General features: G+C 57.0%; 2 protein-coding genes across 5 annotated transcripts in view; one reads left to right on the top strand and one right to left on the bottom strand.

Moving 5' to 3' along the window:
* The window catches only part of SMARCD3 (SWI/SNF related, matrix associated, actin dependent regulator of chromatin, subfamily d, member 3), a 38,342-nt gene extending 23,745 nt beyond the window's left edge, over positions 1-14,597 (top strand). The window contains exons 1-13 of one of the 3 annotated variants that reach the window (XM_032762239.2): positions 4,966-5,174; positions 7,991-8,202; positions 9,964-10,006; positions 10,826-10,948; positions 11,059-11,181; positions 11,431-11,526; positions 11,685-11,786; positions 12,010-12,171; positions 13,151-13,248; positions 13,427-13,562; positions 13,939-14,061; positions 14,188-14,289; positions 14,530-14,597. In XM_032762239.2, the coding sequence (XP_032618130.1) occupies positions 5,097-5,174; positions 7,991-8,202; positions 9,964-10,006; positions 10,826-10,948; positions 11,059-11,181; positions 11,431-11,526; positions 11,685-11,786; positions 12,010-12,171; positions 13,151-13,248; positions 13,427-13,562; positions 13,939-14,061; positions 14,188-14,289; positions 14,530-14,583 (1,452 nt within the window). In that variant the 5' untranslated portion in view covers positions 4,966-5,096 and the 3' untranslated portion in view covers positions 14,584-14,597. Of the gene's footprint in view, positions 1-4,965; positions 5,175-7,990; positions 8,203-9,963; positions 10,007-10,825; positions 10,949-11,058; positions 11,182-11,430; positions 11,527-11,684; positions 11,787-12,009; positions 12,172-13,150; positions 13,249-13,426; positions 13,563-13,938; positions 14,062-14,187; positions 14,290-14,529 lie in introns of those variants that run through there. The other 2 variants (XM_032762241.2, XM_058428115.1) reach the window with 2 other exon arrangements.
* A 48-nt stretch (positions 14,598-14,645) lies between these two features.
* Positions 14,646-21,193, bottom strand: CHPF2 (chondroitin polymerizing factor 2). 2 transcript variants are annotated; one of them, XM_032762237.2, is made up of 4 exons: positions 19,412-21,193; positions 18,066-18,630; positions 17,092-17,274; positions 14,646-16,311 (listed from the first exon to the last, which is right to left on the bottom strand). In XM_032762237.2, exons 1-4 carry the CDS (start codon positions 19,672-19,674, stop codon positions 15,004-15,006), a joined length of 2,319 nt encoding a protein of 772 aa, XP_032618128.1. In that variant the 5' UTR covers positions 19,675-21,193; the 3' UTR covers positions 14,646-15,003. The 2 variants fall into 2 exon arrangements, with proteins under 2 accessions (XP_032618128.1, XP_032618129.1); XM_032762238.2 differs by lacking the exon at positions 17,092-17,274.
* Positions 21,194-23,803: the final 2,610 nt, after the last annotated feature.

Below are 23,803 nucleotides of genomic sequence, written 5' to 3'. Positions count from 1 at the left end.
GGGATGCTCAGAGCCCAGAGGCCCAGCCCCGCTCTCCTCCTGCCACCAGCAGTTTATTGTGTTGTGTGTGGTGGGAGGGGTGTCAAGGAGCATCCCATTAGACTGAGGAATCCCACGCAGGCAAAGAGAGGAAGGAGGCCTCATTCATTCCACTAACCTTCGCATGCACCTGCCTGCCGCACAGGACCCTGGGGACCCCAAGGTAAGGCCCACCCTGCTGGCTGGATGCTGAAGGTGTAGGGGTGGGGGCTCAGCCAGGTGTGCGTGACAGGGGCAGAGCCACCCAGAGAGAGCTACTCTGAGGGGAGGACGGAGGGAGTGAGTGGGAGGGCCGCGTCCCTGAGGATTCCATAGAGGAGGGGGTGCTGAGCTGGGACCAGGCCTCACTCCTGGTGAGCAGCCCCCACTCACTCGGTGCGGGTCTGCTTCCTGGCACAGCTCCGTCGCTCTGCTCCCTCCCTCTGTCCCCCTCCTTCTTCCCAGTCTGCCTTGGTTCCTGCCTCTGTCTTAGGAAATTCTTGGATTTCAGAGCTGGAAGGGCTCTAGGAATGCTCTGACTTAAGCCTCTCCTTTCTCTTCTGAGGACACTGAGGGACAGGGAGGTACAGCGACTTGCCCAAGGTCGCACCATTATTTTGGTGTCCTAGTTTCTCTTTGTTTTTTTTGCTTCTATATATTGCATTTGTCTCTTTCGTGTATGTTTGCAAAAGTGACACAGAAAGACAAAGTCACACAGAGAGACAGCCCCCTTGATAGCAGCAGAGAGTGTCGGGGGTACAGAAACATCCCAACACAAACAGAGAGGGGCACAGCTGCCCTGGCCTGGAAGCAGCATGAGGGCAGCCAGGAGGAGGAGGAGGAAGGTGCCTGATGCCTCTGGCCTGGCCTTCGGAGCGTCCCCTCTGCTAACCGTCACCTAGAGGTGGGGGTTGAGGTACAGTCTCCCCTCCTCCCTCTCTGGAGCTGGGCGTGACCCCAAGGACTAGCCAGAGGTGCCCCGGGGCTGGGGCTTAGCCTGGGCAGGTAGGCTGGATGGCGGAAAGTGGGGCCTGGTTTAGGGATGGCCAGAACACCGAAACCAAGGCTTTGTGGTCCTCAGAGCGCCAAGTGGTCTCACTTTCTCCCTCCCATCTCTCTCTCCCTCCCTCTCCTCTCGCGTTCTCTCTCTCTCTCTCTCTCCTCTCTCTCCTCTCTCTCTCTCCTCTCTCTCTCTCTCTCCTCTCTCTCTCTCTCACACACACACACTCAGGCCGCCCCAGTGAGGGTGATCGTATTCCCCTAAGGAGAGCTTTATTGCTGGGGGTGTGGGGAAAAGGGAGTAGAGGCAAGAGCTCTCTCCCAAGCAATCCGTTCTCCCTCCAGTCTCGCTTCCTTTGTTCCTCCCTTCCCTTCCTCCCTCTCCCCTCGCCAGCTTCTCTTCTCTCCTTCCAGCCCCTTCTCCCAAGTTCCCCGCTCTCCCGCTCCTCCTGCCGCGCCCCCGAGCGGAGTCCCCGTGGTGGGACCTTCACGGAGGGCAGGAGGGCGGGACTGCGGCTGGGGCCCGGCCTCGGTGGCCATCTTCCCGCAGGGAAGGAGTTAAGTCTCTTCCCCGCATCCCTCCTCCCTCCGCCTCCTCCCCGGCCGCCGCGGAGTCCTGCAGCTGGGCCCCGGGCTGACCTTCACCGGGAGGGAGGCCGCGGTGCGCATGCCCAGGCCGGGGACCGGCGCGGGCGGAGGGAGGGGCGGCGCGGGCCGGGCCGGCCGGAGCCCCCCAGCTGCCCGGCCGCCGCCCGCTCGCTCGGGCGCGGTGGGGGCGAGGCGGCCGAGCCCGTCCCGCAGGCCGCGGCGCATCTCTCCCTGCGCGGGGAGCGGCGCTTTGCCATTTGGTGCTGGTGGTGCTTCAGCGAGGGAAGGAGCGATGGGGGGACGGCAGGGGGGACTGCGGCGCCGGGCGGCCGCCCTCGCCCCCGACAGGCGCACGGCCTGCCCCAAGTGCGGCGGGCGCCCTATTGCGCTAGGAGGAATCCAGGCTCTTCCCGGGCCTCTGTCCCACCCGCAGGAGCCATCGGCGGCATGGCACACCTAGCGCCCTTCTGGGGTTGAGCCATTGGGGATCCTGGCCTTTGTGAGGAGGGAGCCCTGGCCCGGGCCCCCACACTGGCGCCTCCCCAGCTTTCTGGTCTGAAGGCTTCTCCTGTCGCCCACCTAAAAGCAGTATGCAAATGTGTCTGGGCCTGCCTTGTGAATGGGGCCCACCACAGGATGTGGAGGTGCTCAAGGTGTGCCTGTGTGTGCAGAGCCATGTGGCTTCCTCGACCTTTTGGCGCTTGCATTGGTGTGTGTGCCTGGTGTGTGTGTGTTGGGAGGGTATGTGTGCAAGGTGTATCTATTGTCTGTGTACACTTAAGGATGTCTCCCAGAGGAGTGGCTTAGGAGGGGGCTTATGTATGGACTTGGATGAAGCTCACCAGCTCCTCCACAGGGGCCTCACCATAGCTCCAGGTCTAACTACCTTCTGCAACCTCTTCCACCACCAAGACCAAGCCTGGGATCTCCCAGGCCCTGCCTCAAACTTCCCAGCTACCCAAACTGGAGTGCCCAGCATCTCCTCTGCTGTCTTCTTTTCCCAAAAGGTCTCTCTAATAGTTGAGAACACTGAGCTTTAACAAAGCCTAGGGGTGTCTATCTCCAACCCCCAGAACCTCCAAGGCCTGTGGTTTCCCACGCCCCTGCTAGACGCACCCGTGGTGGGTGGGGGTGCCCATAGTAATTCACACCATCAGGTAAATGGCAGAGTACCAGCTCCATCCATTGGCTCATTGAGCTTTGCAAGCATCAGGTATCTGGGGTACTGTTGAGTTCCTGTGCCCAGGCATGGAGGAAGAGTGGGAATTAAAGATCAGTCTCTGACCTTATGGGGACCTTAGCCTCTCTAGGAAAGCAAAGCTAATGTCCTTGAAGCACAGTGCACGTCAGGCCAGTCCAGTGCCAATTCATGGTGCTGGGTAGATGGCAATGAGCATTTGGAGAGGAGAAAAATCTTTCCATACAAGTAGGACGAGGGAAGGCTTCCTGGAGGAAGTGGGGCCTGGGCTGGGCTTTAAAGAATAGGTGTGATTTGGACAAGCAGAGGGAAGGCAGAGGGCAGGCAAAGGGCATTCCAGGTAAAAGAATCGGGGGCAGGGGCTAAGAAATGGGAGTGAGCGGGGATTTGGGAGGTTAGCAGGCAGACTGGGCAAGTCACTTCCCCAGGTTCCCAGCAGCATGACCTATGGCAGACAGAGGCAGGCCACCCACCCATCCCCACCCTGTCAGGGCCCAGGCTCTGTGTGTGTGTGGCGGGGGGGTGTGTGGGGGAGTCTAGGCTAAAGCCCTGGTAGAGATTGGGTAGCAAGGGGATCTCTAGGTCCCCCTTCAAGCTAGAGGTGGCAGAGGAGCATCCTGGACCAGATGCCCTCCCTGACATTTCAGATTGACAGTGGGCACCTAAATGAACAGTGACAGCCAAGAACACAACCAGGGCCAGCAGACAGGCTGCAGGCAGAAAGGACCCCCTGGGCAAAGGCATTCTGAAGGGTTTAGGGTCAGTACCCTTCAGTCTTCAGGGCCCAACTTCAAGTAAGTGTTTCAACAAACTCCCCTAGGCACCAGGCTATGGTCCTGCCCTCACCTGGATTCTCACAGTGAGGCCCCAGCAGACCCCCAAACTTGACCCAAGGGGCCTTGTTCCAAAGCCCACGGGCTCCTCCCCAGACAGGAGGAAAAAGGGGCGTGGCCTTTGGGGACCTGGGTAGGCCCAGGACTCCCAGCCTGGGTATGTCAGGATTTGCCCCTCCTCCTTCCGGTCCCTCCTCCACTCCAGGGACTGCCAACTCCTTCCACACGCCCTTTCTGGGGCTCCTTTGCCACCCCACCCCACACCCCAGCCTCAAGACCCTCTCTTTGGGGTCTTGAGGCCGGCCCAATATGCCCACTATACCCAGCCCAGCTGCCCCAACTCCTCTGGGTCCCCTAACCCCACTCCACCCCCACCCCAAGGAAACCAAGCCCAGCTTGCCTCGTTCGCTCCACGCACCCACCCGAGCACCCCCCTGGCGCTGCGCCATTCCCTACATTCATTCTCTTCCTGTTCTCATGAGCACAATCCCTGTCCCTCTTTCTGAAATACTTCCCCTATTGCCCTCACTTTCTCACAGAGCGGCAAACAAAGACTCACATACCCAGAAATAGCCTCGCACAGAGCTGAAAGGCACAGGCCACGTCCTGCCACACACGCAGGCGCGCGCGCACGGAGGCTGTCGTGGAGGGAGGCACACAGACAAGGCGGTCTGCATGCACATAAGCTGCCACGCCACAAAAGGGCGCGGACACACACGGCGTGTGAGACAAGGGCACACACAGCTGTGGACGCAGGGCCACGCCGCCGCCCGGGCACACCCACCGCCGCCGGCCCCGGGCAGGCGCGAGGCCTCTCGGGCCGGGCTCCCCCGGTTCCTGCCAGCGAATGTTTCCCTGCTCGGCCTGCCAGGTCTCTGGGGAAAGGGCCTCAGAAATGCAGCAGGAGCCGCTGGGGGAAAAGTTGGAACTGACTGTTCCCTGCCTGGCGCGGCCGGCGAATTCCCTGACGGAGAAACTATTTGTGGCGAGAGCCGGTGGCCGGCGACCCCCCGCCGCCTCCCCTGGCGTCCCCTCCCCGCGCCGCCTCCCGCGGGCCTCGGCGGCTTCGGGCTGCAGCACTGCTGCCCAGCGCCCGCGGCCGGGCTGGTCGGCGCGCCTCGCCGCTTATCTGCGCTGTTTGGACAGCGGGCTTGGAAAGGCAGGCGGCCCCGTCCCCGCCGAGTCAACAGGCAGACCCCGGGCCGCCGGACTATTTCTGTCTTATCAGTGCAGGAATGCGGCAGCCGCGGCGGCGGCGGCGGCGGCGGGCGGGCGGCGGCGGCGTGGGCCGTGGGCCGTCAGGGCAGCCCTGAAGGGGCCCCCTCCCCACTCCGCTCGAGTAGAAGTGTGAGAGAGCCCAGCAGGACTCAGAGGGGAGAGTTGGAGGAAAAAAAAAGGCAGAAAAGGGAAAGAAAGAGGAAGAGAGAGAGAGAGTGAGAGGAGCCGCTGAGCCCACCCCGATGGCCGCGGACGAAGTTGCCGGAGGGGCGCGCAAAGCCACGAAAAGCAAACTTTTTGAGTTTCTGGTCCATGGGGTGGTGAGTGGGGGAAAGTTAGCGGGGGAGGGCGAGCGAGCTGGCTCGGGCTGAATGGAGGGCTGATCGGGAGGGGCCGGGAGGGCGCTCCCGCTCTCCCACCCCTCTAGTGGGGGGCGCCATGGCCCACAGCCCGGCCCCGGGACTGTGCTGGCGCCCTGGCACCCGAACACGTCGCCAGGCGGCCGGCCGGGTCTGACGCGAGGCGGGGAAGGGAGGCGTTTGCATGGCTCTTGTCAGGGGCGGGGGTGGGACTTGGGGACTCTCCCCCCCAAGTGGGGGGGTCCTCGCTGTAGCCGACAGGTTGACTTTCGTTCTTTTCCTTGTGGGCCCAGGTGTTGCCCCTTCCCTGGGGGTGGGGGTGGGGGATGGGGACATGGCAGAGGCTGGGCTGGGCTGTCTGTTCATCCGTTGGGACAGTGTCACTGCTTGTGTCTCCGGAGCAAGAAGCAGGTGACCCTGGAGGCACTGTAGCGGGAAGCTCGCAGGCTGAGCCACCTCTGCATCCCAGCGGCAGGGCTCTGGAGCTTCTGCCTTAGGGTGGGGGAGAGGCCCGCTCTAGGGACTTAGCCCAAGTTAGGGGCTCTGAGGGTCTTCTTGGCGGACTCAGCCACCAGAAGCTGATGTCCTTAACTCCTCGAAGGTGTGAAGGAAGGGCTGGAGTTGGGGACATGAGGCCTAGAGACCGAAGGGACAGAGGAGCACTGTCCTGCCACAGGCAGGCTGTGAAGGCACGTGGGAGCCTGGGAGGCTGGAGCTGAGTCAGTAGGGCCCGGCCGGGAGGGGTGTGGAGGGATGGGGAATGGGAGAAGCAGGGGCTGCGACTCTTGGGATGGGTGAGGGAGTGGAGGCCCTGTGTAGAGGAAGCTGTCAGGTTTACCATGGCCAAATTTGGTTGTGACCCCAAGGAAGGCACCTTCTCAGTAAGGCCAGAGTCCCTAGGATTTTGGCCTTTCGTGGGGGTGGGGCTGGTGGCAGGCACAGCTCTCTGGGGGCTCTGAAAGCCTCCCTCTCAGGGCCTCTTCAGCAGATAAGCCAGTATCCCTGGCCTTGATAACTGGGGAGAACAGCTGACAGGAACAGGGGTCCTCCCTGGAGTGGCCTGTCCTCCAGCCCCAGGGACCCCTGGGGGTAACTTCCCAAGGTGTCCATGTCAGCTAGCTGAGTTACCAGTCCTAACCTGGCTGCTGGTGGGAGCCCCTTTAAAAAGGCCCATCTAGTGGGGAGAGGCTGTACACGTGGACTGTTTTTTTAATCTGGTCAACTTAGAGCTTCAGTTCTTGAGTGGCTGTGAGCCCCAGTGCCCCACCTAGCTGGTGGCCAGGCCTGGGCTCCATTCTGGGCTGCTACCCTTGGAGGCGTGAGTGACAGGGTCAGGTGGGGTGAGGGAAGCAGACACATGAACAGGCAGGTTTCACTGCAGAAGAGATAGGCAGAGACAGCTGCTGACCAAGGGTGGGAGGACATTAGGGTTAGACACAGAGCCTGGAGGACCAGGAGGGAGAGGTAGCAGTTGGAAGGAAAACAGCAAGCCCAGGGGGGGCCCTCCTCGTGCCTGAGGGTGAGGTGGGTGGTGTGTCCATGTTAACAGGGCCAGGGTCTGCATCCCCTGCCCTCTGATCTTCTTCCTGCTTTCGTGGTCCCAGTCCCCATCCCACCCCGCTCGTTCTGTTTCACAGCCCCTGAAACTCTCTCTGGCCCTCCCCATCTCCCTTCTGGAGTCTGGACAAGTGGGGTTTGGAACACTTCGCTTGATGCATTTGCATCTCATTTACACCCCATCTGACCACCCAGGGGTAGTGGCAAGGGAGGAGGAGCCGCCTCCTCTCAGTCTCCACAGCCCCCGTGAACCCTGACTGCTGACCTCACTGGGGTGGGGATGGGAAGAGGAGGAGGTAGCTGCTGACCTGGGCAGACAGGAAGGGAAATGTGAGTGGAAGTGTCACTGCCCTGACCCACCCCAGGCCCCCTGGGCAGCCCATCTCTAACGCAGTTCCCCTCCTCCCAATCAGAGAATCCTGGCTGGGTCTGGGGCACCCCGGCAGGCTGCCCTTGCCTGCCCCGCCTCCAACCCTCACTCTGGGAGCAAATTATGGGGGCAGCTTCGTCAGCGAAGACCCTGGATGTGGGGACTTGGAGTCAGCCGAGGGGAGTGGGGTTTGGGACCCAAGGGTCAAAAGCAGGGACACGGGGAGCAGAGTGGCTGAGATGAGGAGCTAGTGAGTGCCAGGCAGAACCGCCCAAGAAGTGGAGCCTGAGAAGGAGGAGCAGGAGGAGGAGCAGAAGTCGGAGCAGGGAGCCGGGTACCGGACCTCAACCAAGCCGCAGAGAGCAAAGCCCTGGGCCCCTGGGAGGCAGCCCTTCAGGGGCTGCCCGGGCCAGGATGAGCTGTGTGACCTTGGCGAGGTCATTTTTCTCCTTGAGCCACAGTGGCCCCATCCGTCAAGTGGGGATGAAAGGACCTGCTCAGGCCGTCTTGCAGAGGAGCATGTGGATGTGAACATCTTTGAAAGGTTGAAAGGCGCCATTAATATTCATTTTTGCGGTACCTTCCGCAGCCCCGAGGCTCGCAATGCCCTGTGCGGTGCCTGGCTTCAGTTAGCTTCCTGCAGCCAAACGCCAAGCCCCTCCGCCAGAGCCGCGCAGATTCCGGCGCCCCTGCCCCTCCTACCCATCGCTCCCACCTATCGCTCAGCGCTCAGGGTCACCAGCCCAGGGTCTGGTGGGGGAGGGGAGACGCCTGCTCACCGCGCCTGGAGCGGGGGGCCCTGGTCTGACCCACGGGCGCCCGTTTCTGCTTCACCCCCGCCCACCCCCAGCGCCCCGGGATGCCGTCTGGAGCCCGGATGCCCCACCAGGGGGCGCCCATGGGCCCCCCGGGCTCCCCGTACATGGGCAGCCCCGCCGTGCGACCCGGCCTGGCCCCCGCGGGCATGGAGCCCGCCCGCAAGCGAGCAGCGCCCCCGCCCGGGCAGAGCCAGGCACAGAGCCAGGGCCAGCCGGTGCCCACCGCCCCCGCGCGGAGCCGCAGGTGAGTGGGAGGCCCGGCGCGGAGGGGGCGTGCAGGGGCGGGCCCTGGGGGACCCGCAGGGACCAGGTAAGCGAGTAGCGGGGATTGGAAGGGGCGAGGAAGAATGATTAGCAGGGAGCGAGGCTTCCCGGGTCGGATGCCCTCTGGGGAGGTGGGCTTAGGGGGCACCGGCCTGATTCTTTTGTGTACCCACGATAGAGACAGGCTGCGGCCGTCGGCAGCCGGTACTGCTTCCCTGCACGCTCCCTTCACCGTTCTCCTTGTCACCTGCTCAGTCCCTCTCTCCACCCATCAGGTTCTGGGTGATGCTTCAGTCTTTGGGGTGGGGGCGGGGCTTCCAGTGGGACTGAGGGCAGAGCTGTAGGACTGTGTTGCCCGAAGTGTGGTTCTCCGCTGAGCCTTCCTGCCAGCCCACGGGCTGTTTCAAAGCCACTCCAGATTTTCTCAATGGGACTCTCTGGCCATGCGGGTGGAGCTTGGGGATTTGCCCTGTGGGCAGGTGGTCTCTGCCCAGTCCTGCTCTTAATTCTTAGGCACCCTGGACCAGTCTGCTCCCAAGCCACCAGGGCCAGCCCATTTCCTTGCTTTCCTCCAGCAGCTGGTGGCACCCTCAAAGCCCCTGCTGGCTCCTGGCAACAGCAGTGCCCCTCTGGGTTTCAGTATTTAGCCAAATACACATGCTTTTTTTGCACAACAGATGGCTTTCTATAAAAGGTGTAATATCAATTTTACCTCATTATTAAGTATTTTTTACACATCAGGGAAAAATCACCACTTATAGGAATCCCATGATGAATTCTTTTGTAAAGTGCATCGTCATTTTGTACAGCAAATGGTAATTCCCTGATTTATCTTGTATAAATGGAGAGTTACACATAGATAATCTGTTTAAAACAAACCAGACCTTTAATGAAATCCGCTTGTTAGCCTTAGATTTCTGCATAGGGAGGGGGCAGTGCTTGAGAACACCACACGGGGGCAGTATGGAGCTATTCGCTAGGCTGCGTTTTCATCTCTTGACCCGCCAAGGTTTTTCTGGGGGTTTTGGGGTTAGTTAGAAGCGGTTAGTGGGTCAGAAAGAGCCCACATCCAGCTGCTACTACCCCGGGCCTAGTCAATTTGGCCTCAGCCTGAAGTCACACCCATGCACATTCTGGGCGCCTATGGCTGCAGCATGTCCCTCACCCTGTTGCCACGTAGTCCCAGGGCATGAGTACCCCCAGCCCATTAGCGTTCTCCTCCAAGCCCAGGGTGGCTGGAAGGGGTGCAAGCCCCGCCAGCTTCACACCATCACCTCCCGCTCCATGGATAAGAAGGAGGTCGTCTCTCTCCCTCCCTCTGAGCTTAGACCCCTTTGGACAGGGCACCCCCTGCTTTCCAGAAAAGGTCTTCGGAACCTGGCTTCCCTCTCCTTTGTCCTCCGTCATTCCCACCTTTCCTCAAACACTTCTGCAGCTCGAATCTTTTGGCAGCACTGCCCCCACCAGCCAGTCCCTCCTAAGTCTAAATTTCTGTCCCCGAGGATGTGGCAGGGTAGAAGGGGGCTCCCAGGCCAAAGAATGGATGGGTCACTCCTGTGTCCTGAGAGAGGACAGAGCACCAGTTCCACACACCACCGTCATAGCCCTTGGGCCGGCAGACAAGCGGGCTGTGGGAACCCCAGCCAGGCAGGCGGAGATGTCGGGATAATTTAGCAGGTGGCCTCGTTACTCCCAGATCTGTCGCCATGGTAACCTGGTTTTTTCTTTAAAAAATGTACAGTGCCAAGAGGAGGAAGATGGCTGACAAAATCCTCCCTCAAAGGGTGAGTGCCTTTCACAGCAGCCCCTAGCCCACCCCCCACCCTTTGCTGCTCCGCCCTCCCCTCCCCCCTCAGAAGCAGGGCTTCAGCGTCACAGTCACTTTCACTTTTTGTTTAAAAAAGCTCATTAATAAGTGAGGCTCCCCAGCCAGAGGGAGGGGGTGAGGTGGAGGGAAGCAGCAGAGCCACTGGGGCCAGAACACAGGGGCCTGTCAGGGGGTTGGATCCAAGTGGTACTAAGACATAGAGTTGTGGGACCAGGAGGGGGCAAGAGCTAGGGGATCAGAAGCTGCCAGGCAGAATGAAGGGGATAGAAGGTGGCCAGAGATCCCGAGCGTCCTAAAGAGACCCAGGTCCAGCTGGCTATGGGGACAGCACAGTTGGGACAGGTGTAGGGGCTGAGCAAGGTGCCAGCAGAGAAGAAAGCACCGCTGTCCAACTGTCTCAGGGATTGAGCCCTTACTAGGCACTTTGCAGGGGCCCAGGGGAAGCCCAGTGGGCATATGATATGGAAAATGACAGGATGAGGAGACTAAAGGCTAGTGCTTGCTGAGCTCCACAGTTGCTACCTCCTCCCCGATGATGAAACACAAGGCTCTTCCTAAAGAGAGAGGCAATTGTTATCTCTACACAGCAAGGCCCCTACTGCTGGATAATGGCATCCTGGGGAGAGTTGCTGTTCCCACTGTCAAAGCTCCATGCCCAGAAGTAGGATGGCTCCCTCGACATCTTTTGTACCCTAGGATTGCACAATATGCATACATTCCATGGTACAACCCTGGACTTGAGCCTCTGACTCCTGCCCTGCTCCTCCTTCTCCAGATTCGGGAGCTGGTCCCCGAGTCCCAGGCTTACATGGACCTCTTGGCGTTTGAGAGGAAACTGGATCAAACCATCATGCGGAAGCGGGTGGATATCCAGGAGGCTCTGAAGAGGCCCATGAAGGTGCCTTAGTTCGGGGGTAGGAAGGGGACTCTTTCAGGATGGGGAAGCAGGGTGGTCGGGGTGGGAGCGCACAGCATTCGCCCGGTTCTACACTCTATTTATTTCTACAGCAAAAGCGGAAGCTGCGACTCTATATCTCCAACACTTTTAACCCTGCGAAGCCTGATGCTGAGGATTCCGACGGCAGCATTGCCTCCTGGGAGCTACGGGTGGAGGGGAAGCTCCTGGATGATGTACGTCCCGGCCCAGGTCTCTCCAGGTGTCCTGGGGTGGGCAAGGGCTGCACTGAAAACAGAACAAGGTGTCTGCACTAAGGGCTAGGGAGTCAGCCCAGGCTGGGTGGGGGGGGCAGGCCTAGAGACAGTCCAAGTGCAGAGGATTTCATCTAAGCCCACTGCCCTGTCTGCTGCCAACTTGGCCTCCTTCTGCTCCTCCCACCCCGTCCCTGTTCTGCCCCCATGGTCCCTGTTCCTCTCCCACAGCCCAGCAAACAGAAGCGGAAGTTCTCTTCTTTCTTCAAGAGTTTGGTCATCGAGCTGGACAAAGATCTTTATGGCCCTGACAACCACCTCGTTGAGGTAAGACCAAGAGCCCCTCCGCCCTTGAATTGCCACCCTCCCACAGGCCAGAATCCCTGAAGAACCAGCACAGATTTGGGTCAGGGACCACCCTAGAGTCCTGGGACCCACCATTCCAGATGGGCCTTTGGGAGACACAGCTCTTCTCTCCTGGACAGTGGCATCGGACACCCACGACCCAGGAGACAGACGGCTTCCAGGTGAAACGGCCTGGGGACCTGAGTGTGCGCTGCACACTGCTCCTCATGCTGGACTACCAGGTCTGCACCTGCCACGCTGCCCCATACACGCCACACAAAGCCCTCAGGGCAGGGCTAGGTCCCAAAGTGGTGCATCTTGAGAGACCTCCTTCCCCTCCCAACCCTATCCTTCCCCAGGGGCATGTTTCCTCAATCAACACATCCCCCTAGTCCTGAATGGCCTGGCCCTGGGCTCCTCCCTTTCTCTCCCTTTGGTCTAACTTTCACAGTCCCCTTTTCCCAGCCTCCCCAGTTCAAACTGGATCCCCGCCTAGCCCGGCTGCTGGGGTTGCACACACAGAGCCGCTCAGCCATCGTCCAGGCCCTGTGGCAGTATGTGAAGACCAACAGGCTGCAGGACTCCCATGACAAGGAATACATCAATGGGGACAAGTATTTCCAGCAGGTAACCTCTCTCCTGAACCCTGGGATCTGGGGAGCAGGCAGAGTTCTCCAGCAGGGGAAGTACCTCTACCAAGGTAACTACCACCCCTCCCTTCTAGATTCCTGAGTAGCAGAAGCAGTACACAGTCATGGTCTTGGAGCCAAAAGACCAACCAGGATTCTAGTTCAGGCCCTACTGTGGATTAGCTCTGTGCTGCAGCCAATCCATGTTAGCCCCCCACCCCCCCCCCAAGTTAGGAAGACCTGGAAACCCTACAAAGCCAACCGCTTTCTGGAATGTAATATTCTTGGCACTTGGAGTTAGGATCCCCAGGTTCTAGTCCTGAGTCTGGACTCTGGGTAAGTGACTCAGCGATTCTGAACCTTGTTTCCTTATGTTTGAAGTGGAGTGACAATACCTGTCCTATCTACTCTCCTGGGCAGTTAGGAAAATCAAATTGCTGCAAAAGTGATTGAGCAAAATTCCACCAAAACAGAGAATATTCTTATTAATGCATTTAAAAATAAATACGGCAGATAAACCTGAGGAGTAAAAACAGCAGTTGATATTTATTGGGCACTTACCATGTGCCAGGCACTGTTCCAAGCACTTTATGTGTATTAGTTCACTGACTTCTCACGACAGCCCTGGGAGATAGGTATTCTTTTCATCCCCACTCTAGAGATGAAGACACTGAGCCCTGAGGTGTTAACTTGCTCCAGGTTGCATAGTAAGTGGCAGAGGCAGGACTGATACATAGGCAGGCTGACCCAGGGCCTGCACTCTCAATCCCTGCCCCACACTGACCCACCCCCTACCTTGTCAGCCATACTGGTGGCTCCACCACCAGACTAGCCCACCCTAATCCCGTCCCCATGCGCACTGACGAATCAGACTTCCTCTCAGCTTCTTGCGGCCTTTCTAGAACAAAAGGATCTACAACTGCATGATGATCTCTTCAAGAAGAGTGATCTCTCTCTCCCCAATTGTCCTGCTTCAGATTTTTGATTGCCCCCGGCTGAAGTTTTCTGAGATTCCCCAGCGCCTCACAGCCCTGCTATTGCCCCCTGACCCAATTGTCATCAACCATGTCATCAGGTGAGGTGGCCCCAGCTTGCTTCTCAGACCAGGGAATGGTCTCGTTCCTGCCTTCCCTGCCCCTCCCTCTCCTCCCACTCCCATCTCTTCTCCCTCCCTGTTGGATCTGCCCCAGCCCCGGGGCCCTGGGACCTGTATGGGGGCATCGTGGACACAAAGGGCTGGACTTCCCTGGCAGCGTGGACCCTTCAGACCAGAAGAAGACGGCGTGCTATGACATTGACGTGGAGGTGGAGGAGCCATTAAAGGGGCAGATGAGCAGCTTCCTCCTGTCCACGGCCAACCAGCAGGAGATCAGTGCTCTGGACAGTAAGGTGGGGCCCAAGCCCAGAGCTGGAGTGGGACATTAACCCAGAGTTGATAGAGGAGACTTTTCTGAGACCAGGGTGTGGTTGCAGATGAGCAGTCTGGGTTAAATAAAATAAAAAAAAATAATAAAAAAAAAGAAGAGACCAGACTCTGGGCCAATGGGGCACACACGGCCCTTCCATGCTGCTTGGAGTTGAACCTCATTCCAAGTTTTGTTCTGCCCATCCCCTCCTCCCCTGGGACTTCAGAGAAATCAGGGGCTCTGAGGGGTTGTCCTTCACAGAAGAAACCCCCTCTCCCTCCCCTTCCCACCCGCTTCCTTTCCCCTCGTCTCCCACATCACCACAGCCAGGTGGAAAGCATCTATCTTTCTACCTGCAGATCCATGAGACGATTGAGTCCATAAACCAGCTCAAGATCCAGAGGGACTTCATGCTAAGCTTCTCCAGAGACCCCAAAGGCTATGTCCAAGACCTGCTCCGCTCCCAGAGCCGGGACCTCAAGGTGAAGAGGGAGACTCAGGGAGTACTGGAGTGGAAGACAAGCACATCGGGAAAGAGAGTAAACGTTGTACTCCAGGGGCAGGTGAGGGGATTTGGGGCTCAGGGCTCACCCCATGCTCCCTCCCAGGTGATGACAGATGTAGCCGGCAACCCCGAAGAGGAGCGCCGGGCTGAGTTCTACCACCAGCCCTGGTCCCAGGAGGCCGTCAGTCGCTACTTCTATTGCAAGGTATGGAGGGACCCTTGCCCTGAGGCTTCCCCCTCCTCAACTCCAAGAGAAACCTCCCTGTTCAGCTTGTGGGCAGCCCTCGCAGCTCCCCACAGTAAAGCTTCACCACACTGCCTCACCATGCAGCAGCCCTCCCTGCTCCCAGATGCTCTTCCAGGGCAGGCGGTGTCAGTAGGTGGGATTGTCCTGATCACTCACCAGGAACACTGACACCTGCTCCTGTTCTCACTTCCTCTAAAGATCCAGCAGCGCAGGCAGGAGCTGGAGCAGTCGCTGGTTGTGCGTAACACCTAGCAGCCCAGAAATAAGCAGCACGACGGAACTTCCGGCCGTGTCCCAGGCCCCGGCGTTTTGCCCCGGGCTCCAGCATCACTCCTTTGCCACCTTGGGGTGTGGGGCTGGATTAAAAGTCATTCATCTGACAGCAGCCGTGTGGTCATTGGAAACTGGGAGGGGAGGGAGAGGGAAGGGGGAGGGAAGAGGGTGGGGAGGCAGTGGGTCCCTCGGGACAACTCCCCATACCCTTCCCTTCCCTTGGATTCTTCTCCTTACTCAATTTTCCCTAGACCTAAAAAGTTTGGCAGAAGACATGTTTAATAACATTTTCATATTTAAAAAATACAGCAACAATTCTCTATCTGTCCACCATCTTGCCTTGCCCTTCCTGGGGCTGAGGCAGACAAAGGAAAGGTAAGGTTAGGGTCCCAAGGTGGGCTAAGTGCTATTGGCCTGCTCCTGCTCAAAAAGAGCCATGGCCAGCTGGGCACGGCCTCCTAGCCCCTCCAGGTTGCTGAGGCGGCAGCGGTGGTAGAGTTCTTCACTGAGCCGTGGGCTGCAGTCCCGCAGGGAGAACTTCTGCACCAGCCCTGGCTCTACGGCCCGAAAGAGGTGGAGCCCTGAGAACCGGAGGAAAACATCCATCACCTCCAGCCCCTCCAGGGCTTCCTCCTCTTCCTGGCCTGCCAGTTCACCTGCCAGCCGGGCTCGGGCCGCCAGGTAGTCAGCGTTGTAGAAGCAGCCCTCTGCAGAAGCCTGCCGGTCAAATCTCCCCCCTATAGGAGCCCCCCGGGAGGGGTCAGCACCAGGAGGGGAGGGGGGGTCAGGGCCAGCCCCCGGGGGCCCTGGGGGTGATCTCTGTGGTGACAGGGCAGGATTGAACTCCTGGAAATGGACTGGAAAGAAGGCCTGCCAACCAGAGATGGCATTCATGCGACAGCGGTTGAGGACTTCGGGCCCAGGCCTCGTCCACACGGTGGTGAGGAAGAAGAGAGTGTCCACAGGGTGCTTCTTCGAGACCACGTCCATGAGTCGCACCTGGGAAGGGGCCTCTGCTCGCACAGCGAGCCAGGCCAGCCTCGTCCCGGGGTACCGTCGCTCTAACTCAGCTGCTGCAGCCTTCACCCCAAGAAATGGGTCTGGAGCTCCACGGCCACCTTCTCGTGGCCCGTAGACCAGCAACAGGGTGAGCAATGCATGTTCTCGTGGCTCCAGGACATTGGCTGCAAAGGCCTCGAGGAAAGCCGGGGCTGCAGCAGCTTCAGCCACCAGGAGCGGCAGCACCAGCTGCACTCGGGTGGCCTCAGTGACATAGGGCATAGGTAGGATTTCCACCCGGCTCAGTGGCCGCAGCAGGCTGACCCTGCGAGCCAGGGCCCGCCGGTGCCCACGCTGTGTCACACATTCCAACAGCAAGTCCAGGGTGTACTCCATGCCCCGTGCTGGGTCGAAGCGCCGGTAGCCATTGAGCAGTCGCTGCTTCTGGAAGCGCAGGCGGGGCTGATAGCGCCGATTGAGCTGCTCCAGGGCAGTCTCCAACGCATCACCCACGTCCGCCCTGCTAGCCCCCTGTAGTGGGCACTTGGGAGCCCCATCTGCACAGGAGAAGGTGTGCTGCTCTGTGAAGTAGTCCCAGCCCAGCACCTCAAAGCGAGAGTGTGGTGTGAAAGGAGCAGGGAGCCCAACGGGCCAGCTCAGCCCTGCCTCCCCTTCGGGGGTCAGCACGGTCAGGTTCCGGATCTGAGCCTGGGTTGGAGGGAATGCGCTTCACGTTAGTGCCAGCTCCAGGATCCTACCCAGCTCCAGCTGCCTGGGCTCTGAGATTCAAACAGCTGAGCTCTGTCCTAACTCCATCAACACTTAGTGAGGGGTCCCTCGCTAATCACTGAATCCCTTGTACGCTATTCTTCACCTCTAAAATGCAGACGGAATAGAAATCATACTCACCTTACACAAATGCCATGAGAAGGAGGTGGAAAATGTGCTTTTTGCATAGGTAAAAGTATCTTGAAATAGAAGCTCAACAGCCTTTCTCTCTTATACCCAAAGGACTCACATCCTCTTCATAATGACACCCTTGTTTTCATCTATAGTCCACCTCTGCCAACCCTGACATTCAACTTGAGAATTCTACCTTCTACCCTTGGGCTTTCTTGGGACAGTTCTAGAAGTAAAGAAACTTCAGAGTTTTTGCCTCCTCAATGGACAGGCGCTATTGGGAGGAGCTAAAACTTTTCTGTCTGAACACTGTGCGGAGCTTCCTGATCCTGAGTCTGCTTGCAAACCGCTTTAGCTGCATTCAGGTTGTGCTGGGAGCTCACCTTATGATTGCTTTGGACCCCCAAAGACATTTGTCCCTGTAGTTGTTTTAAATTTAAGTATGATCGGCCTCTTCCTGCCCTGCCATTATACAGGGCCTAGCCCAGCCCCACTGCCAGCTGCTCGCTCACTGTATGCCTGGACATCTCAGGCTCTCTCTGACCCTCTGACTGCGGTCCTCTGCCCACCTGCTCCTCTTCAGCTCACCTGCAGTTGTTCTATTTCACTGTAAGCCCGCTCCAACTCCAGAGCGCTGAAGCGTTTGTGGAGCCGGTACATGAGGGTACCTTCGGAGACAGGGTGCACGGCGAAGGCACTCAGGAAAGCCGAGCTCCCTTCCTTCTCAGGGTCCCTATTTTTGGCCAGTTCAAATGAGCGATACTGCTGCCCCTAGAGGGACAATCAGACCAATCAATGACACACGCAAGAGCTGCCGGTCCCAAACCGCCCTTAACCATACTCAGTGTCCACATCTGTTAGCACTGCTGCGTTAGGACAGAGGACAGAGGAGGCACCCTTTCCAGCACCTCGCTTAACCCCAGTTCTTTCACTGCCCACATTTTGGAAAGTAGAAAGCAAGCAGGCAACTAAGGACACTCTCGGCTACTCTCAGTGCATTGCCTATGGGCTAGCCCTGCTCTGCAAGGAGCTGTCACAGAAATAACATATTAAAAAAAATAAGGATACCCTCTTCCCCCAAAGATTCCCATTGTTCCTCAAGGGAATGAATGATACAAGCCAGAAAATCTTCCCAATACTTTGGTTTGAGAGGATGAGCCACCTCTGGGTTCTTCCACTCCTCTCCAGGACAACCAACAGGGCAGCTCTCTGGGCTGGAAAAGTGATCACCTCACTTCTCTGGGGAGTGGCCATCTCTAAGCCATGCCCATACTGCCATAACTGAAGTGCGGATGTCGGGGGAGGTGTGGAGGGCAGGGAGGCAGGGGAGAAGGACTGGTGAGTAGGAGCACCCTTTGGTCTTGCTTAGGGGTTCCTAACAAGATACCACTTTGATAGCCCCAGGTTCTCAGATTGCCAAAGGTGAGCAACGGAGGGCTCACGGGGTGGCCAGTGGCCAGGAAGGGAGAACAATGGCCTCTAAGGTGCTGCTGGGAGGAAGGCCAATCACTCATCCCCCACTAGCTTATCAGGGACCGGGACTGACTTGAAAGAGCTGTCACCTGGTGCTGTGAGACACAGCCGACGCCCAGAGAGTCAATGAGGCAGCGTCCAAGCCACTCGTCAGGACGGGCACTGAGAATGTCTCCTCGGCAGCCATCCAGATGTGGCCGCAGACGAAGCAGGAGACTCCGTGACAACAGGTAGCCAAAGCCCCCATGACAGTACCGGGCCTGCTCGCCTGCGCCAATGAACTCCTCTGCCCGGCCTAAGTACAGGTCTTGGTTGATGCTGAGGTGGCCAGCAAGGGCTGCCAGACGGGGGGCCTGCACATATGTGTCATCCTGCATGATGAAGAACCAGTCGTAGTCGGCCCCAAAGTGTGTGTGAAGGTGGCGCAGGGTCTCTGACATGAGCCAGGCGGGCCGCTCATCCCCATGAGACACCACCTGCATCCCTGCTGGAGCCCGGGCCCCCCGCTGCCCAGTGAAGTACAGTAACCGAGGGAAGTGATGGGCCACTGTACGGTTCACAGCCACGGCCAAAGTGGACAGTGTAGCTCGGGAGGTCAGGACAGCCACCAGCAACCGCTCACGGGAGCCCAGCTCTGTCTGGATGTACCGAGTCCTGTGGAGAGACCAGTGTGCCGGGGTCAACTCCCTAATCTTTAGGAACCCAGCTTGTTCAGTATATACATCCCCCTCTAGGAGTGAGTTGGGGCTGAGAAGAGAGAAACTTCCTTCTTTGTCAATATTAATTAGGTACTGAACTGAGTATCCACTAAGTAGCTGACACTGGAATTGATTTGGGAGGGGAGGGAGTCTACTAAGGATAGATTAGATAGGTTAGATGCAATTCCTACTCTGTTCAAGAACATCGAACCCTGGCCAGGCCCGGTAGCTCACGCCTGTAATCCCAGCACTTTGGGAGGCCGAGGCGGGCGGATCACCTGAGGTCAGGAGTTCAAGACCACCCTGACCAACATGGAGAAACCCCGTCTCTACTAAAAATACAAAATTAGCTTGGCGTGGTGGTGTGCACCTGTAATACCAGCTACTCGCAAGGCTGAGGCAGGAGAATCACTTGAACCCGGGAGGCAGAGGTTGCAGTGAGCCAATATCGCGCCATTGCACTCCAGCCTGGGCGACAAGAGTAAGACTCCATCTCAAAACAAAACAAAAAACAAAAACAAACAAAAAACATCAAACCCTAATTTAACACCAATGAATGCGAGACTTTCTAAGACCTGAGAAGGAGGGAAAAAACAGAAAGAAACCATGATGGAAAATAAGCCAGAATTGCTCCACGTCACCTGACACCGATTGCCAATGGAAAGGCAGAGGCAAGGATTTACATCAGCCCAAAACAGGGCCAGTGTCTGGGGACTATGCACACACGTTGCTCTCACCTGAGCACCTTCTTGTAGGGCTTGTTGGGGTCCCTGTAGTAGGGGACAATCCGGGGTTTGAAGTCTTCATCACTTTGGTCTGGCCGAGCTCTCGAATCTGGATTCTGTGGCCCTCCTCGCTCCCCTACAGCCTCGACACAGGGATCTTCTCCCTCCCCCTGGATCCAGGAAACCCGCAGAAGGCTCAGGCTGCACCCCAGAGACAGCCCTAGGATGAGGGGAAGCGCTGGCCGCAGCAGAGCCAACAGGGAGCTCAGTCGCATGGTGGTAGGCCCTGCCAGGTGGGTGCCCCAGGGGCACAGCCTCAAGGATCAATGGATTGATGGGCACCAGGCCAGTAGTAAGCTTGCAGTTTTAACCAGAGAACCTGGGGTCAATGAGGCCAAAGACAGAGCAAGGCCCACTGGCTTCCAGGCCCAGCATCCCCAAGAAGATTGTCCTGTCTTCACAACTCCTTCTGCCTGCTCTTCGGAACTAACCCCCAGCCAAAACGGTAATAAATGAAACAATCAATTTCACTCACACTGGGATTATGGTCTGTTTTCCACTAGAAAGAGGAGGAAGTAAAACTCAATACTGCCAAAGCTAACCCAAAAAGGAGCACTACACACATCTGCAGGTTGGGCCTAAGTCAACAGATGACACCAAGTGGTAAGAGGTTAGGGAAAAGCACACGATCCATCAAAACAACAGCCCCCAACCAGAGGAGCCGGAGCCTGCCTCAGTGGGCCTTTCCGGAAGAATGCCTGCCTCTGGCATCGGTCCTCAGGCGGGCTACTGAAGGGGCTGCTGAGCCACTGCGGCAGGCCCGGCGGGCACAAGGGAGGGGCCGGAGCCTCTTTCTACTCTGCTCCCCGTGTGTGAGGAGACGCAACGGCTACAAGAACCCCTCCTCCCACTCAGGAGAGGTCTGGAGCCACTCGCATGGCACACACAAGTTCTGCCCACCCGAATGAGGTAGATCGGTGACTCAGCACTGACAGCCTCTCAGGAGCGCCATGGGCGATGGAGCCATCTTGCAGGGCATTCTCCTCGGAACCCCAGCTGCTGAGGAGACAGCAGGCGGGGACTGGAACTCCTACTGTGTGCGAGCGATTCGGTGCCTGATTTTACCAGGGCCCCAGGGGCCAAATGAAACAAACCAAAAGCAAAGAGAGAGGACAAGCAGCAACTAGAGACAACGCCAGGGTTCTGGGAACGCAAACAGAAGCGCAGCCAGCTTCCGACAGGACCCCTGCCGGGGGCCCAGAGCCCCTGCTCTACCTCTCGGCAATCAGAGACCAAGTCCAGCCCTAGAATGAAGGCCCGACGCGAGTCTTCGCCGTTCTTCCCAAAACAGAAATAAACTGGCCACGTCTCCGGGCTGCTGAGAAGGGGGCTCGGGAGCCCAGCTCGGGTCGTTCTGCGAGCCGGGGTCGGAGGTCGCGGCTGGGAGACTGGGGCACAGACCTCGTTCTCAGGCCCGTCGGCGGGAGCGGAGGCCGCGCCAGAGACAGCACCGAGGCAGCGGGCGCAGGGCCAGGAGGGACGCCCAAGGCCCTCGGGGAGGAAGCCCGGGTTCCAGGGCCGGGGGCCGGCGGACACCGGATAAAGGACGACCGGGGGCTCCCAGCGTCCCGGGAGGGGGCGGGGCGGGGGCGTGGGGACCAAGAGCGGCGTCCTGCACGCGCCTGGCAGGGAGCAGGGACGGGGAAGGGGGAACAGACCCCAGTGCCCGCTGAGGCGCCGGCTCCGCCGCTGCAGCCGCTGCCACCTCACAGCCCCTGTCCGCAGCTTCCTCTTCCGCTGCCTGTCAGTCACCCGTCTCTATGGTGACCGCATCCGGCCGCTCGCTCCGCCCGCGCGCTCTCTATGGTCGCCCCCACGGCTTCTCCGCACCGCGCTCCGCCTCGGCTGGGATCCGGGCTGCCTGGCCCCAACCGGCCGCCCCCCGATAAGACGCCTGCGCCCCCACATACGCGAATCCAGGCAAATCCAGAGTGGACCAAAGCTGCCTGTAACTTGGGCTGAACCCCATCTGCCCTGGAAAAAGCATACCCCCACCCTCGAGAGCGCTTTTCTCCCAATTGGCTGGGGAATCCCATCAGCCTTTCAGTTGCCTAAGAAATGTTTGTTGTTTGCCAGGCACGTACGTTCATCTAAGGATGCTAAGTTCCGGGCATCTTCGTGAGTGCTGGGTAAACAAGTGGTGGACGAGATGGGCATGGTCCCTGCTCTCAGGGAACTGAAAGTTGAGGGAGACAGGTAATAAACACACTTGACATAGCAAGAATAAAACAGGTAGAAATCCCAATCTGTGATAAGTACCACTGCAGAAAAACACAGAGTCCTGTGGAAAAACTAAACAGAAAGTATTAAATTAGATTGGGAATTTGGCAATGCTGAGATCCAAAGTTTCAGGAATAGTTATCCAGACACGAAGTGGACAGTTTTCCAGGCAAAGAAAAGAGCACCAGAATGTCCTGAGAGAGGAAAGAGATTGGCTTGGAGAAGAACTGGGAAGGCCCAGGGTATCTTAGAGCCTGGTGATGGGAGAACAGCCCAAGGTAAGGCTGGGGAACGGGGAACAGGTAGGGCATTCAGACCACCACAGTGGTTCCCCGACCAGAGTGGCACCCTCCCTAAGGAGCAATTTGGAAATGTACGGGGCAATTTTGTTGTCAAATGACTGGGGGAGAGGAGCCAAGGAGGCTCCGTGTCTTGCACATTGCAAGATGGTATCACACAAGAAAACTGTCCTGATCCCACACAGCTTTCACATGTCCTACTGAATATTCATATAAGTTAAAAAAAAAACTGGTTATAAGCATCTGATGTGCCTGTGTCTTATATACAAAAAACAAAGTAATCTTGTAGGGGTGTAAAATGTGCTGAACTTTTTAAGGAATGTAACCTCCATGTTAACAGAAGGAAGATTATACTTTGTTGTGTTCAGGAATTTATTAGGAGTTACTCACCATTTTGGAGAACTGGGTCACTGATAGCAGTGTTATTCATAGCGTTCAGTCTGCATTTGCACTGTCACATTCAAGGTGCTCCTATGCATAACTACTAGCATCTGACTAATTATGCTTTCTAGCATACTGAAAAGTATTATCTTATTATAAAGGATTTCCTTTTATTTCTTCTTTCTGCTTTGGTTCAGACACTATAATTTTTTTTGAAATTATGTATGTAGTTAGGCTATACTATCTATAAACTTCATTTCACAATAGTAAATGGGGAGTTATAAAAATGTTATTAAAATGGAACATTGGGGCTGGTAAAGTTAAGAACCACTCAAGAATGTCTTGTATGTATATCTTATAGATACCATTCTAGGAGTATATAAGCTAGAACTCACTGATATATTGCCTACCAGCACCTGTTATCCCTGTTTTAGTCTCATCCTTAGACTGCAACTGAATCTGTTCTCATCAGCTGGCACATGATAGGTGGTAAATGACTCGTTGGAAGAGACTCCGGGAAACAGCAGAGACACTTAGCTCAAGGTCAGAAGATTTCTAGACCAGCGCTGTCCAGTAGAAATCTAGTGTAAGCCACAAATGTGAGCCATATATGTTGTTTAAAATTTTTTAGTAACCACATTTTTTAGAGTTAAAAAAGGTAAAATTAATTTTAATATTGTATTGTATTATTAGATATATCCCAATCATTTCAACATGTCAATGTGAAAAATTATTGATGAGATACTTTACATTCTTTTTTCCATACGGAATATTTGAAATCTGATGTGTATTTTACACTTACCAGCAAATCTCAATTCAGACTAGCCACATATGGCCGGAGGCTGCCATATTGAACAGTGCAGGTCCAGATCCTTTTCAGTTACTAAGTTCCTAGGTAATTCTCTAAGAGACATTTTCTTCCTTGGGTCTCCGTTTCTTCATAATTTAAACAGAGTCTAAGCCAAATGTTCTTGTTTCTAGCACTGACCTTCTGTGATTTTTTCAAATTTAGCCAGTCCCTTTCTCCTCTCTCTTTACTCACCTCCTTTTCTCCCCCATTTTCCCATTTCTCTTTCCCGATTTCTTCTCCCCTCATCCCGAGTTCTTTTCTCTGGCTAAACCCAGGGCGGGGTGGGCAGGGGGAGGGATGGTGGCTCACACCTGTAATACCAGCATTTCAGAAGGTCGAGGCAGGAGGATCTCTTGAGCCTAGGAGTTTGAGACCAGCCTGGGCAACATAGGAAGACACCATCTCTATGTAAAATTTAAAAACTGTAGCCAGGTGCAGTGGCTCATGCCTGGAATTGTAATCCCAGCACTTTGGGAAGCCAAAGTGGGCAGATCGTTTGAACCCAGGAGTTCCAGACCAGCCTGGGCAACATGGCAAAACCTCATCTCTGAAAAAAAAAACCACAAAAATTAGCCAGGCATGGTGGTGCTTGCC

This window comes from Hylobates moloch, unplaced genomic scaffold (genome assembly GCF_009828535.3).
Source record: "Hylobates moloch isolate HMO894 unplaced genomic scaffold, HMol_V3 SCAFFOLD_1, whole genome shotgun sequence".
In the NCBI taxonomy this organism is placed as follows: Eukaryota; Metazoa; Chordata; class Mammalia; order Primates; family Hylobatidae; genus Hylobates; species Hylobates moloch.
This window is presented reverse-complemented; position numbering and strand designations above follow the sequence as displayed.

Excerpts from the sequence above, each read along its gene's own strand:
- CHPF2 (XM_032762237.2), bottom strand. The coding sequence starts at position 19,674 with ATGCGACTGAGCTCCCTGTTGGCTCTGCTGCGGCCAGCGCTTCCCCTC. Across the intron at positions 18,631-19,411 it reads CCCTACAAGAAGGTGCTCAG|GACTCGGTACATCCAGACAG; the intron begins GTGAGAGCAACG and ends GTCTCTCCACAG. Across the intron at positions 16,312-17,091 it reads GTGAAATAGAACAACTGCAG|GCTCAGATCCGGAACCTGAC; the intron begins GTGAGCTGAAGA and ends CCTCCAACCCAG.